Source organism: Dasypus novemcinctus, chromosome 6 (assembly GCF_030445035.2).
Source record: "Dasypus novemcinctus isolate mDasNov1 chromosome 6, mDasNov1.1.hap2, whole genome shotgun sequence".
NCBI lineage: Eukaryota > Metazoa > Chordata > Mammalia > Cingulata > Dasypodidae > Dasypus > Dasypus novemcinctus.
In genome coordinates, this window is record NC_080678.1 from 31,370,087 (window position 1) to 31,385,346 (window position 15,260).

The window sequence follows — 15,260 nt, forward strand, 5'->3', positions numbered from 1 at the left end:
CCTCACACGTATTTTGCAAAATTATCCCTATCTGACACAAACTTAGCAGGGAACACTGAGGTGTTCTTGCTCCCCCATACTACAAAAAGAAATGGAAAACCATAAGTAAAATTTCTCAGATTAGACTTTGTGGTGACAGAGGAAAATATTGCAGGGTACTGTGTACAATAGAATTCAGCAACATTCTTTGAACACCTTCTGGGTATAAGAAGCAGCTAAAATGATGGAGAGGGAAGAGTGCATCCAGTACCCATGTGCAATCTAAGCCCTCACTTGACATAGGTGTGCAATGGACACAACCAATCCAATGTCCACAGAGAAAATGTGGAATGGGTGTGGGAACGGTAGCCATGGGGGCTGCTGGGTGCAGGGAACGGGAGGAAGAGATGAGATGTGGAGGCGTTTTCGGGACGTGGAGTTGTCCTGGATAGTGCTTCACGGACAATTACGGACACTGTAGATCCCCCCAGGGCCCACTGGATGGAACATGAGAGAGTCTGGGCTATGATGTGGACCATTGACTATGGGGTGCAGTGATGCTCAGAGATGAACTTACCAGGTGCAATGGATGTATCACGATGATGGGAGAGAGTGTTGCTGTGGGGGGAGTGGGGGGCAGGGGCGGTGGGGTTGAATGGGACCTCATATATTTTTTTTAATGTAATTTAAAATAATAATAATAAATAAATATTAAAAAAAATAAAATAAAATAAAATGATGGAGAAAGGAACATAAGAGTAACAAATGCATTTTGCTTTTCACTCAATGGTCACTGGGTAGAAGAGCTCTGCCATGTAAGTGTAATACGTGGCAGAATATAAGAAGCAATATAAAAGAGGTTCAAGCGAGTTATGTGGTAGTATCAAGAAGAGAGTCAATCTGTTCAGCGGAGTAGTATGGGAAAGTTCAGTGAAGGAAGGGATATGCAGCTTTGAAATATATACAGGAATTCTGGTAGGTAGAAAGGTGAAAGAATCAATATAAAGTAGCATTGTGTATTAGTCAGGATTCTCTAGGAAAAACAGAATCAACAGGACATATCTGTAAATAGTATAAGAGTCTCTCACATGACTGTTTTGCTGCACAAGTCCAGGTTCTGCAGGTAGGCTGCAAAGCAGGGGCTCCGATGAAAGTCAAATGAAGTTTCTTGATGAGTTTCCAGGAGACGTTGGTTGTCCAAAGACAGCTGGGAAATTCTCTCTGAATGCTGAAAACCCTTCCCCTATTAAGGCATTCAACTGATCAGATAAAGCGTCACTAATTGCTGACGGCAATCTCCCTGGTTGATTGTAGATATAACCAGCCATCTATGCAATAAACTCACTGTATTAGTCAGCCAAAGGGATGCTGATGCAAAATACCAGAAATTGGTTGGTTTTTATAAACGGTGTTTATTTGGGGTAGAAGCTTACAAATACTTCCTATCCCAAAGTTACTTCCCTCACCAAAGTCTATTTGGAGCAAGATGGCTGCCAATGTCTGCAAGGGTTCAGGCTTCCTGGGTTCCTGCTTTCCTGGGGCTTGCTTTTCTCTGGGTTTAAGGTACCTTTCTTCCTGGGGCTGGCTTCTCTTTCCTCTGGGAGCTTACTTCCCCAGGCTCCAGCTTAAGTCTTGAGCATCAAACTCCAATATCAATACTCCAACATCAGAAACCCTCAACTCTGTTCTTTGCATGGCTTTTATCTGTGAGTCCCCATCCCTTGGTGGGTGGGGACTCAATGCCCTAATCATAACTCAATCATGCCCAGGTACAGATCAGATTACAAGCATAAGCCAATATCTATTTTTGGAATTCATAATCGTATCAAACTGCTACACTCACCAATGATTAAAGCCGGTAAGTGTCCTTATATTACAATTAGCCCAGTGCTTGCTTTAACCAAAAAACTGGGCACAATTACCTGGTAGAGGTGACATATTAGTTGATCCATCACACCTTGCCTTTAGAGGAGATAGTTGTTAGTTCAGACAATTGTGAACTCTGACAATTAAAACACAGTGTAAAGGGATCTGGGGTTTTGTTTTAGTTTCCTGGTTGCCAAAGAAAATACCATGAAATGGATTGTCTTAAACAATTGGAATTTATGGGTTTATGGTTTTGAGACTAGGAGAAATCCAAAAGCAAGTTGTCGTCCAAAAGCAAGGTGTCATCCAAGCAATGCTTCTTCCCAGAAGTCTATGGCACTCTGGGGCCAGCTGCTGGTGGTCCTTGGTCCTTGAATTTTCTGTCACAGGGCAATGCAATGCACATGGCGACCTCCCCTGGCTTTTCCCTTCTCTTCCACATTCTGAATTTCATTCTCCTGATAAGGGACTCTAGTAATAGGATTAAGACCCATCGTCATTCAGCTGGGTCACACCTTAACTGAAGTAACCTCATCAAAGGTCCTATTTATAAGAGTTCATGCCCACAGGAATGGATTAAGTTTAAAAACATGTTTTTCTGGGGCACATAGCTCCACATCACACAAGGCTTTGAAGAAAGAAAGAACAAGAAGCCCTGGTTGACCAGTATTGTTGGGAGAGGCATCCTAGGAAAGGTGACACTGGAGTAGATCTTGAAGATGAAAAGGAATATAGACCTTTTGGCCCCCCTACACCCACCTCCCACTACCAGCTTTTGTTTCCCCTACCTCTACCACTACCAACTTGTCTGCTTAACAGAGGATATTGCATTGCAAAGAAATGGAGGCATGAAAGAGATTGCATCTCTGAGTAGGAGTTAATGGTTTTACCTGGACTACTGCAACAAGTTCTAGCCATGCCAGAGATAGTAAAGGCCTGCCCTGGAGAGTGCTGGTAGAAATGGAATGGGGGTTTGTATCAGTCAGCCAAAGGGGTGCTGATGCAAAATACCAGAAAATGGTTGGTTTTTATGAAGGGTATTTATTTGGAGTAGGAGCTTACAGATACCAGGCCATAAGCATAAGTTACTTTTCTCATCAAAGTCTATTTTCATGTGTTGGAGCAAGATGGCTGCTGATGTCTGTGAGGGTTCAGGCTTCCTGGGTTCCTCCCTTCCAGGGTTCTTGCTTCTCTCTGAGTTCAGGGTTCCTCTTTTCCCAGGGTTTGCTTCTGTTTCCTCTGTGAGTTTACTTCTTGGGGCTCCAGCTTAAGGCTTCAGCATCAAACTCCAACATCAAAACTTTAACATCAAAACCCCTCATTCTGTCCTTTGCCATGCCTTTTATCTGTGAATCCCCACCCACCATCAACGCCCTAATGACATGGCCCAATCAAAGCCCTAATCATACCTTAGTCACACCCAGGTACAGACCAGATTACAAACGTAATCCAATATCTATTTTTGGAATTCATAACCATATCAAACTGCTACAGGGTTACAAATAATAAACAGCAGGGACAGAGAACAGTGCGTGTGTGTAGGAAAGAAGTTATGGAAATCACCTGTTTAAGGATAATGCCCCTCCCTGTACCTGCTCCTGAAATACTGGAGTAGAACTCTGCTTAAATTAATTTTCCCTCCATTTATTTATTTATTTATTATAAGATTTATTTTATTTATTTATTCCCAACCCCCCCCTTGTTGTTTGCAGTCTCTTTATGCTCTCTGTGTCCATTTGCTGTGTACTCTCTGTGCCTGCTTGTCTTCTCTTTAAGAGGCACTGGGAACCGAACCTAGGACCTCCCATGTGGGAGAGAGGTGCTCAATCACCTGAGCCACCTCAGCTTCCTGGTTTGTTGTGTCTCCCATTGTCTTTCCTCATTGTGCCTCTTTTGTTGCATCATCTTGTTGTGTCAGCTTGCCTTGCCTGCCTGCTGCACAAGCTTGCCTTCTCCAGGAGGCACCCGGAACCAAACCCAGGACCTCCCAGGTGGTATGCAGAAGCCCAATCACTTGAGCCACATCTGCTTTCTTCCCTCCATTTAATAAGCTTAATGAATCAGAGATCCAGGTACCAGTGCCAATACTGCTTTTTTGCAATTTTATTTTTACTTGTCTCTCCCCATCCCCTCATTGTTTGCACTTGCTGTGTCTATTCATCTTTTTTGTTTCTTTAGGAGGCACTGGATCTGAACCTGGGACCTCCGATGTGGGAGGGAAGTGCCTAATTACTTAAGCCACCTCCATTCCCTGCTTTCTCATGTCTCTTGTTATGTTTTTCTCCTCCATGTCTCTTGTTGTATCATCTTGTCATATCAGCTTGCCGTGCCTGCCTGTCATGCTAGCTTGCCATCCTGCTTTTCCCCTTCAGGAGGCACTGGGAACTTCTGCTCCCTGCTTTGCTGTGTTGTCTCTCTGTTGCATTATCTTGTGTGTCAGCTTACTGCACCTGCCCGCCGCACCAGCTCTTTGTCTTCTTTAGGAGGCACCTGGAACTAAATCACAGACCTCCCATGTGTGGGCAGGAGCCCAATCACTTGAGCCACATCTGCTTCCCAATGCTGCTAATTTTTAAACTCAAGAATAAAATAGAAGACACATCAGAGGTAGGGATAACAACCTATATTTAATGCTTCCTGTATTTAAGAAAAAATAATTTGACCTATGGCAAAAATATATGGCATGTGTGTAGAAGTGTGTTGTATACTAAATTGTCACTTTTCCTCAGAAGTAAGCATGCAATTACAACCAAATGCATTTATGTGTACTATCTTGACTGCTCGGTATAACTAGAAACACCAAGAACATAGCAAAATGACACAGAAAGACCAGAAAAATGAGAGTACATTTATCATTTATAAATACATGAGAATCTGCCCCTTACAGAAAAAAGCTCTTTTATATGATCTTGCAAATTCTGTGATATATGGCAGAATTGAAATATTTTATGTCACATTGGTATGCCTTCCCCTAAACCCACTGTTTAGCCCCCTGAGCTAATTCTGCAGTTTAATCTGAAAAGCTCAGGGAATCCAAGAACGGAGGAAAGCTTGTTCCACTCAGGATGCTGCATAATGTCTCAGCAGTACATTTAAATTACACGTTTAGGTTGACAGGCAAACGTATTCCAGGGCAGGATCCTTAGAAAGCAAGAGACAATTTCCTTCAGCTCCACGTCATCATTTGATGTAGATTGCCTATTATATTCTCGAGGTATTATGAAAAATAGATTTGGAGATATTTTTTTGACAGTGAGTAGACTAATGGAATCTGGTGACTGTATTTAAAATGTGCAGGGTTTGTTATAACATGGTAATAGAAATATCAATTGCACTGACAGATTAAAAAAAAAAAACTGTCAATGAATGATAATGAAGTTATTTAAATGTCGACTCACTCGCAAACATTTTCCGAACCCTAAATTATTCTCTCTGCTCTAACCTCATGCATCCTAAGTTATTAGCAGCGGAGTCTGCAATGCAGCCAATGAGCCTTTGGCTTTGGAAGCTATTTTTATGCAGCCAAATGCAGAAGAAGCAATGAAAGTGGCTGCTCTTAATGATTTTAGGAAAGAAACAAAACATAGAAGCTACAGTTGTTTGATTTGGAAGTGAATGCTGTTCTGCTTTCAGGACATCTTGTTGGCACTGATTTGAGTAATATCCTGCTGCTTCCTGTTTCCGATCTTCCCTCTGCAGTCTGAGTTTTTGCTTTATGACCTTGGCAATGCGGCTTGGTGTTTCTGGCTTAGGGTATCTTCTTTTTCTAGGGCCTTGGAGTTTGGGAAGGGGAGGTCAAGTTATTTCCATATTTTCTAATGCCCTTTTGAAGGAGTAGCTTGGCTCATCCCTGGTTCAATGGATATGTAGATCAGGCTTCACACATTCATTCACCCTCCATGTGGAGAAGTCACCAGCTATGTGCTTGGCACTTTCCTAGGTGTTGGGGATTTGGCAGTGAATGAGATATGACTGCTGACCTCATGGCACTAGGAGTAGTCAGACAGTGGGCATGAGCTTTTTTTTTTTTTACTTCTCTCCCCTGCCCCCCTATTGTCTGCACTCTGTGTCCGTTCACTGTGTGTTCTTCCGTGTCCACTTGCATTATCCGGCGGCACGAGGAATCGGTATCTCTTTTTGTTGCGTTATCTTACTACGTCAGTTCTCTGTGTGTGCAGAGCCACTCCTGTGTGGGCTGCACTTTTTTCACACAGGGAGGCTCTCCTTACGGGGCACACTCCTTGCACGTGGGGTGCCCCTAAGGCGGGGGCATCCCTGCATGGCACAGTACTCCTTGCACATAGCAGCAGTGCATGTGGGCCAGTTCACCACACAGGAGGTCCTGGGATTGAACCCTGGACTTTCCATACGGTAGACGGAGGCTCTATCAGTTGAGCCATAACCACTTCCCGAGGTTTCTTGGTAAAACAGGGAAGGCCCTGGAACATGTTCCATCTTAGTCCCACTCCACTCTTCACTGCTGATTGTACGTGCTAATAGCAGGAGCTGTAAATCCAAAAGTCTTGCCAGACTATGTGAGATTCTTAATTTTGAAATGATAGAAGTCCAGTGAACCACATAAGGATGCAAACATCCAGAAGTCAGCCACTGTCAGTCAGAAGCAAATAGTGTCTATTGCATCCAAGATACTGTCAGACCTGATGAACCAGACAGACAGGCCCTGCTCCCGTGCAGCTCACGTTCTGGTGGGGAAAGACAGACAAGAAAAAAATAAGAGAAAATCCATCAGATGGAGAGAAAATAAGAAGAGAAAATAAGAGACTAAGGTGAATGGAGTGTGCTGGGGGTGAGAGGAGACCTGCTGCTTCATTAGCATGTACAGTGTCCAGAAAGAACTGAGGGGGCCTCGGTTGGGGTATCTGGGGTAAGAGCTTTCCAAGTCAAAGGCATAGCAAGGCTGGAGTGAGCAGAGGGTGAGGAGGAAGCGAAAATTGGGCTAGGCATCTCAGGCTTCAATGTCAAACCAGTTGGACATAAACATGGAATGTGAGGGACGTAACAAGTCTAGAGTACCGCAAGAAGACTTTATTTGTTAAGAAAAGCAAGGCAATAAGCGGTTACTGACAGAGGGTGCTTAAGTCCGTGTTTGCTTGACTTTACTTACTCAGTCTTACTGTTAGGCTGTGATATCGTGGTCATCTTAATAAGGCATCAACACCTCATTAGTAGGGTGACTCCAGTCACTTTGTCCATTTTTCTACACCTTCCCAATGAACTAATATAGACCCAATAATAGAAGTGCCCCCCCATTTTTTCCTTTTAGATAGTTGTGAGAGTTTTTGCTTATGCTTTTTTATTATTATTAATTTTTATTGATTTTTTTTCCTGCCAGGCCCTCTGCCCTTTTATTACATATGGAAAAAAGCCAGGCTTGGGTCTACACCATGTAAAACCTCAAACTATTTATTTTTACTAATAAATGCTAAATTAGTTGTTTAAAACACATCTTTTCCTCCTATGAATTGCGTGCTGTAGAGCAGCAGACTTTGCAGAGTCCATGACCTTTCAAGTTCCATCACCTCAAGCAGATTGGTTCAACTTCTGTGCCCTCCTTATCTGTAATATGTGATTAACATCAATGTCCTCCTGATACAATTCTGCATGGGAAGAGCTTAGACCACATTGTAAGCACCCAAAGGGCATTCATTTTTATTATCTAATCTGTTAGCATTCTAAAGTATAAGTCTATTCATCAATGGAATCCTAGTTCAATTTTTATAGAAGCAGAGGGTAGACTCTAACTCTCAAATTCCTGTTCTTCCTATTAACTCTCTGACCCAAGTCCCACATAAAACTGCTAGCACATACCTTTCAAAGTGTGATGGACTAGGAATGGGTGTGGCTCAAGCAGTTGAGTGCTTCCTTCCCACATGGGAGGTCCCAGGTTCAATCCCTGGCCCTGGTACCTAAAAAAAAAAAAGAGATAGATCAAATTCAGCTACATTTAAAAGTGGTAACATCTTCATGAATATTTTCTTTTCAAAGCAAACATGTAAATAATTTTCAATGATTGAGATTTGCCTTCAAAGCTAACGTTGTAGGTTTTGGTAAGTGTTAGGCAAAAAGTACCAAAACAAATCAAGAAAATAATTACATAAATGATTAACAAAAACTCTCATTTCTAGATTGCTTATGTGCCAGTCATTGTAGCACATAAGCATTTTTATGGATTTATTAATTTGGTTTAAAAATTGATCATGTGCTTATTTTATTTTCTTATCTGACGGCATAAGTTTACAGTGGAGGAAGTCCAATCACACATTTTATTTCTGCTGCTCTTTGTGGAAATTTGTCATACCCTATATTGATCTCTGTTCTAAGTGTGATAGAACACCTGCTATTTCAGAGATCATAAGCTCTTGGAAGGCAGGTGTGAAGTGTTTTAACTCTTCCCCTACCTCCCCTCTCCGCCCCCTTCAGAGCAATTCATCTCAGCTCTAGGCGCTAGTAAATACTTAGAGATAAAGTGAGCTAGTGCATAGAAAGGTAGATACTTTCAGGTATTCTAAAAGTTGCCATTTAAGACATGGTTTTACAAGGGTAGAGTAAGAATTAAGATTAAGGATTAAGAATCAAAAGCAAAAGCAGGTGAGCCTTGATTTAATCACTTGCATATTTATTTTCCTGGAATGCTAATTTTTTTGGCTTCTTCTAGTACAGGTGTTGACAAAAGCCCTGTGTTTATCTGTAGAACAGTCGACTGTAAACAAAGACTAAAAAAAATAATACTTGCTTTAGAATGTTATGAATAATGGTGCTAGAGAATTCAAAGGTGCTTATATTGCATCTTAAAATGTATCTACAAATGATGCATATATTTTTAAGATCATTTCCTTTTTATTCCTTTATAACAGTAGTTACTTTGTGGTTAGCATAGTCTCACCCTGTTGTTGGCAAATTTGATTTAAGTATTTTTATTATTTCCCTTTTCCTATGAAGTCAAGAGCCATATCTTTCTTTTACTTTTTCTGATTGCTTTTATTGTGTTTTCCAAAGTATGTTGCTCAGAATACTCTTCTCTCAGAATGAATCAAGAACCTAAATATAAAAGCAACAACCATTAAACTCCTAGAAGAAAATATAGGAAAGCATCTTCAAGATATTGTGGTAGGCGGTAGTTTCTTAAACCTTACCCTTAAAGCACAAGAAACAGAAGAAAATGTAGACAAATGGAACCTTCTCAAAATTCAATACTTTTTGTCCTCCCATGGCCCACTGGGTGGACTGTGGGAGAGTGTGGGCTATGGTGTGGACCACTGACCATGAGGTGCAGTGGTGCTCAGAGATGTAATCACCAAATGCAACGAATGTCTCGTGATGATGAAGGAGGTGGTTGTTATGGGGGGGTGGGAGTGAGGTGAGGGGGGTGGCGGTATATGGGGACCTCATATTTTTTTAATGTTACATTAAATTTAAAAAATCAATACTTTTGGACCTCACAGGACTTTGTCAAATGGGGTGAAAAGGCTGCAAACTGAATGGGAGAAATATTTGGCAATCACGTATCTGATAAGGGTTTAATATCCATGATATACAAAGAGATCATATAACTCAACATTAAAAAGACAACCGGTTAAAAAATGGGCAAAAAACCTGAAAAGACAATGTCCGAAGAAGAAATAAAAATGGTGAAGAAACACATGAAAAAATGTTCAACATCACTAGTGATTAGGAAAATGCAAATTAAAACTACATTTCACACGTATTAGACTGACTGCTATAAAAAGTTGGAAAACTGTAAATGTTAGAGAGGATGTGGAGAGAGAGGAACATTTATTCACCAATGGTGGGAATGTGGATGGTACAGCCATTGTGGAGGACTGTTTCGCAGTTCCTAAGGAAGTTGAATATAGACTTGCCATGTGACCAGGAAATACCATTATATATATATCCAGAAGAACTGAGAGCAGAGACATGAACAGACATCTGCAAACCAATGTTTGTAGTGGCATTATTCACAAATGCCAAAAGCTGGAAACAACTCAGGTGTCCATCAACAGCTGGATGGATAAACAAATTGTTGTGTGTATACACAAAGGAGTATTATGCAGCAGTGAGAAGAAATAAAGATGTGAAGCATATGACAACATGGATAAACCTGGGGAACATTATGTTGAATGAACAAAAGAACACTGTATGATTGCACTATTATGAACTAAATATATTGTATAAAATCATAGAGTTAGTATTAGAATACAGGTCACCAGAAAATAGAATAAGGTTAGAGAACAGAAAGCCAAGGTTTAATCTGTGCAGAATTGGTAAAAAAATTATTTGTAAATGTTTGGAAATGAATAGAAATCATGAAAACATATCATGGTGTTTGTAACTAGCAGTGCCATTGTATGACTATGGCAGTGGTTGAAAGGGAAAGTCTAAGGTTATGTATATACTAGAAGGAAAGCTAAAAATTGTAATATGGGATAGTATATGACAGTAAACCTCATGTAAAACACAAATATGAGTTCCTAACTCTTTATCCTCCCTTCCAGTTATTCTACTAGGAAAATTGAAATTTTATCTCCAACATTTTCACCTATCCCTAGGCAAAATTTATTAATGTAGAAATATTTACACATATTCCCTCCTCCCACCATCTCCCAAGTTAGATTTTGCATCTGCCTGTGTAGTTTTTGAACTTTTGACTATTGTTTAGAATAATGAATAAAAAAAAAATACACAATAAAAGGAACCAGAGACAGGCTAGGGACATTTTTAAAAAATATATTTTTATTATAGAGGTTGTGAACTTAAAAACCAATCATGCACATGTGTAGAATTCCCATACAACAACCCTTCACCAATACACTACACCATTGTGGAAATTTGTTACAGATTGTGAGATAATATAATCAGACTATTACCATTAGCTATTACCACTAATTATGGTCCATAGCATATATTTGGCATATTTTCCCATACTCCCCATATTATTAACACAGTACATCATTGGCATTGATGCAAGAAATTACAGTATTGCTGTTAACTATAGTCCTTAGGTTGCATTAATTATATTTTCCCCATGCTTCTCCATATTCCTACCACCCTACATTAGTGGCATCCATCCATCCATTCTAGTTCACAGAAGGACATTCTTGCATTTGTACTATTAACCACAATTCTCTTCCACCTCTGGGTTCACTGTGTTATTCAGTCCCTAGGTTATTCTCTAGCTTTCTTTCAGTTAACATTTACGTCAGGCTAGGGAAATTTTTGAGGCAAGCATGTTCTGATAGGAAAATCACCCAAGAAGGCCAGGTTGAGACTGGAAAGATGCCAAACATCAAGAGTACACTGGTTGTGGAAAGAAGTCTCAGATATTTCACGGAGACTAGGAGGAAATCCTTACATCTGCTTTTAAGTTTTGCAGTGGTTCATGAATATGATCCTGTGAAAGACTTTTGGAATGCTCTTCAAATATTCCTATTTATCATGCATGCTTGTTTGACTATGGTAACACAGAGACGGGGCCTGAAGAAAGTCAGTTATATATTCTGGCTCCACAGGACACCTACTAAAACTATGCTGCTTTTCCCACTTCCTTTGATTAAGTCCTATCCATTTTCAAGGTCCATACATCTTCCAAGAAGCTTTGCATAATATTCCCATCCTCGGTGATTTGGAATGTCATCTAAAGCCTTTAAAAATTATTGACCCTTTGGTATTTATCATGAACTGACTTACATCATTATTTATTTCAGGAAAAAGGTCCTGAATCCCTGGCCAGAACAAATTCTTGTTTTCAAGATCACATTTTATACAGCTTTCTTGCTCCAGTGCCAGGTCCAGAGTAGACTCCTAATGCATGGGAGTGACGTTTTGAATGTAAACATCAATTGATTGGTTTTTATGACCTGTAGAAAGCTGTAAATTTTATTAATATCAGAAATGGATCAAAATGATTAAATGATTAAATTTCTAATGAAATGAACATTATTTTCTTAGCATTGTTAACATCTATCATTGCACTTAACACATTAAAATTGTTTGTTTATATTTCTGTCCCTGAAATAAGACTGTTAGATATTGCAGAATCAGGGTTCCGTGTTATATCCTGGCACTTAAAACAGTGCCTGGTACATTTTAGCAGTTCTAAATGTGAATGAGTTGAATTGGGTCTCTTCTCAGAGCAAAACGAAGGCTGAGGGGAAATTTTCTCTCTATCTGCCTTAAACATGTGGAAAACGGCTGTTGTATAATGAAAGCAGCATAGGGTGTAAGGTCAGAATCCTTGGATTCAGATTCCAGGTGGTCTACTCATCAGCTCACTTGACATCTTCTCAACTTCTTCTTCAAATACAGATAGTATTCGCTTCTGGACATTGTTGTCATGATGATCTCAGATAACGATTCTGAACCACAGAGTAGACCTTCAAAAAGAAGATGCTTAAAACTATTTATTCAGTCTGAATGAAGAAGTTATTGACCAGTGGCCAAATAAAGATGAGAGAATCTATAAGAAAGATAGAGTGGGTGCCAAGAAGCAATGTTCTCCCAACTCTGGGTCGCTTAACATTGGAAAAGGCCACTGAATTTGATTGTGAAATTTCACTTACTATTTAGACATTTTCTTTCTTTTAAATAATAGGAAAAGATGGAGTGACCTTTAAAGGGACTGACCCACCATATATTCTATGACTCATGGAAAAAAACACAATTTGTAGATATATCAGGAGATCCTACTTTTCCACTGTGAGAAAGATAAAGCACAAGTTTGGAAAGGTCACATCCAGATACACACCCTTTATTTCTTTGGTCAAATTCAAGAGATATCTTTTCTCTTAATCTCTGTAAATTAACCACATCCTTTATGTAATATATGTACATTAAGGAGTGCTGGAGAGATGGAGTTTTAATTTTTAGCAATTCAATTTAAATGCAAATGTTAACCACTCACATGATGCTGCTGTGTACATAATTAAGAATCATTATACACTACATGAATCATTCAGAAACCTCCCAAGAACCATTTTACTACTTAAAACATGCATTATCCTCACAAGCAGCCAAATGACGTGCACTTCTGTCCTCATTGATGCTCCTTTTGAATTATAGGTCGACTGATTTTGGGACAACCTATGAGAAACTGAATGACAAAGTTGGGTTGAAGACGATTTTGAGCTATCTCTATGTGTGCCCTACCAACAAGCGTAAGGTAAGAAATATGTATTCAGCTTGCTACTTATTCATTATGTGTCCTCTGTCATGGTTGGCTAACTTCTCTAGCTACCTAAAAATCCATTACAGTTAAGCTAGGATTAAAGATATAAAGACTACTTGATGGATGTGCAGGGTGGGAGGGGGCAGTCTGACATGTCATAGTTTTCAGATCAGCGACTGTGAATGTAGGAGGACTGGGGGTAGGTGCCTCATTACTGTTTCTGAAAGGAACTATAGGGAATGGGTACTGTTGAGTGGAGTCCTGACCATAGGAGCCCTGATTAGACCCTCACAGAAATCAGAATTAGCCTTAGCAAGACAGCAGAATAGATGGCTTTTCCTCAGAAGTCCCCCTGTTCTTCTCTGATGGGGAGTAAATAGTTTAACTAGAATTTAAGGGAACACATTGTCCTGCCACAGGTGGGAGCTTTTATTTCTAATGATGGAGGTCCTGAATTTGGCAGAAGAGAGTTCCTTGGAAAAATGGAGAGATTGCTCCCTTCAGAGTATGGAAATTAGCTGGAAGGGGCCCTGGAGAGAATCGTATATAGCATCCCAATTTTACAGATGAGAAAACTATGTTTCAAAGAAAGGAGGTGTTTGCCCCATCGCAGAGTTATGGGCACATTTGGGACTAGAATCCAGATCTTTTGATTGTCAATCAGTAATGTTTCAACACATCATATTGCTCCTAGTTAAGGGAGCATATCTACCCTTCAGATAATTATTTTCTCAGAAACAAAAGCTTTACTTTATATGAGAAAAGCCTATTTGTCTCAGAAGATGGGTGTTGCTACATCCATCCCTTTGTTTGAAATATTTTTGTTATCAAATTCTGAGTTCTGAACAATAATTTCTAAATATAATCTGAGTTACATGAATTAACAGTATCCATCAAAAAATAGGAAAGTTTTGTTCACTAATAAATCTATCTAGGGTTCATCTTAGATATATCATTAGCTATTGCATTTTATCATCTAGAACTGTGAAAGATGGGCTATAACCTTTCTAAAGCAGTTATTGTTAACTATGACTACACATCAAAAGTGCTACATGGTCACCAAATGTGCATTCCCTGGCCCCACTCTCCATTGGCTCTGGAGTAGGGCTTAGGTTATCGTATCTTGAGAAGGCTCCCAGATGCTTCTGATACTCATTTAGGGTTAGGACCCGCTGCTGTAAGGCGTGATGTTCCCTCTGGCTCTCAACATTTCAGATTCTCCAGTAGAAGCAGCAATATATCAATTGAGCATAGACTGCCGAGTCATACGACTTGAGTAAAAAACCCAGCTATGCCACTTAACAAATGTCTAACTATGGTGACTTCCTTAATCTCTCCAAGCAGGGTGTCAACAAATTTTAAATCGAATTATTAGAGTAAGCTCATAAGGAAACTTGTAAAGATTACATGAGAAAAAGATTACACTTCAGATCATTAACACAGAATAGTAAATGCTTTGTCTGTGTTTTCTCTTATTTTTTTCTATCTTTCTTGTTTTTGTCTTCCTTCTTCTTCATAAACTTATTTGAAATAATAGTAGCAATTATGCTCTTTAAATAGCAGTCTCCAGTAGATGGAAATATTTCTCTAAGCTGTCTAATAATTGCAGCCACTAACCTCTTGTGCCTATCAGGTGCTTGCAATATGACTAATACGACTGAGCAACTGGATTTTAAAATTTATTTAATTTTAATTGACTTAAAATGTAACTAGCCACATGTGGTTGATGGTCAGAGTATAAGACAGCATAGCTCAATAATGCCAACCTCACAAATTTAGAGATATCCCCTGAACATCCCAAGCTTCCCCTTGTTAGCTGGTTACCTGTCCATCATTAACTATTATATCTAAACAATTTTGATCTGCTTTATACAGTCCAAATTAAGAAACTGAATTGATATCCTTGATTTTTTAAATAATGAAATTTAGTTACGTTTATTGGGTTTCTGTTGATCTTTGTAATTCCTATCGATTTTTTTTATCCAGTTAACATTTGTAGTAAATATAATTTAATAATCAACAAACTCTATGCCTGGCAATGTGACCAGGAGATACAAAGAGAAATAAGCCTGTATCCTGGTCTCAAAGGTCCTTCATTCTAGTAGTAAATGCAGTGTAACTTTTTGTGATCAAAAGGTATGAATTAAGATTAAGGGATCTAAGTCCCTTCTACATAACAGGTGACCTCAGGTGAGTCATTTAACTTTTCCAAACCTTATTTGCCTAATTTGTA

The 15,260-nt window shown here is 39.5% G+C and overlaps 1 protein-coding gene across 3 annotated transcripts in view; it reads left to right on the plus strand.

Annotated features, from left to right (window-relative positions):
* The window catches only part of SORCS1 (sortilin related VPS10 domain containing receptor 1), a 528,310-nt gene that overhangs the window by 274,301 nt on the left and 238,749 nt on the right, over nucleotides 1–15,260 (plus strand). For all 3 annotated transcript variants that reach the window (XM_058298482.2, XM_071215682.1, XM_058298481.2), the window contains exon 3: nucleotides 12,922–13,021. In XM_058298482.2, coding sequence (XP_058154465.1) covers nucleotides 12,922–13,021 — 100 coding nt within the window. The remainder of the gene's footprint in view (nucleotides 1–12,921; nucleotides 13,022–15,260) is intronic.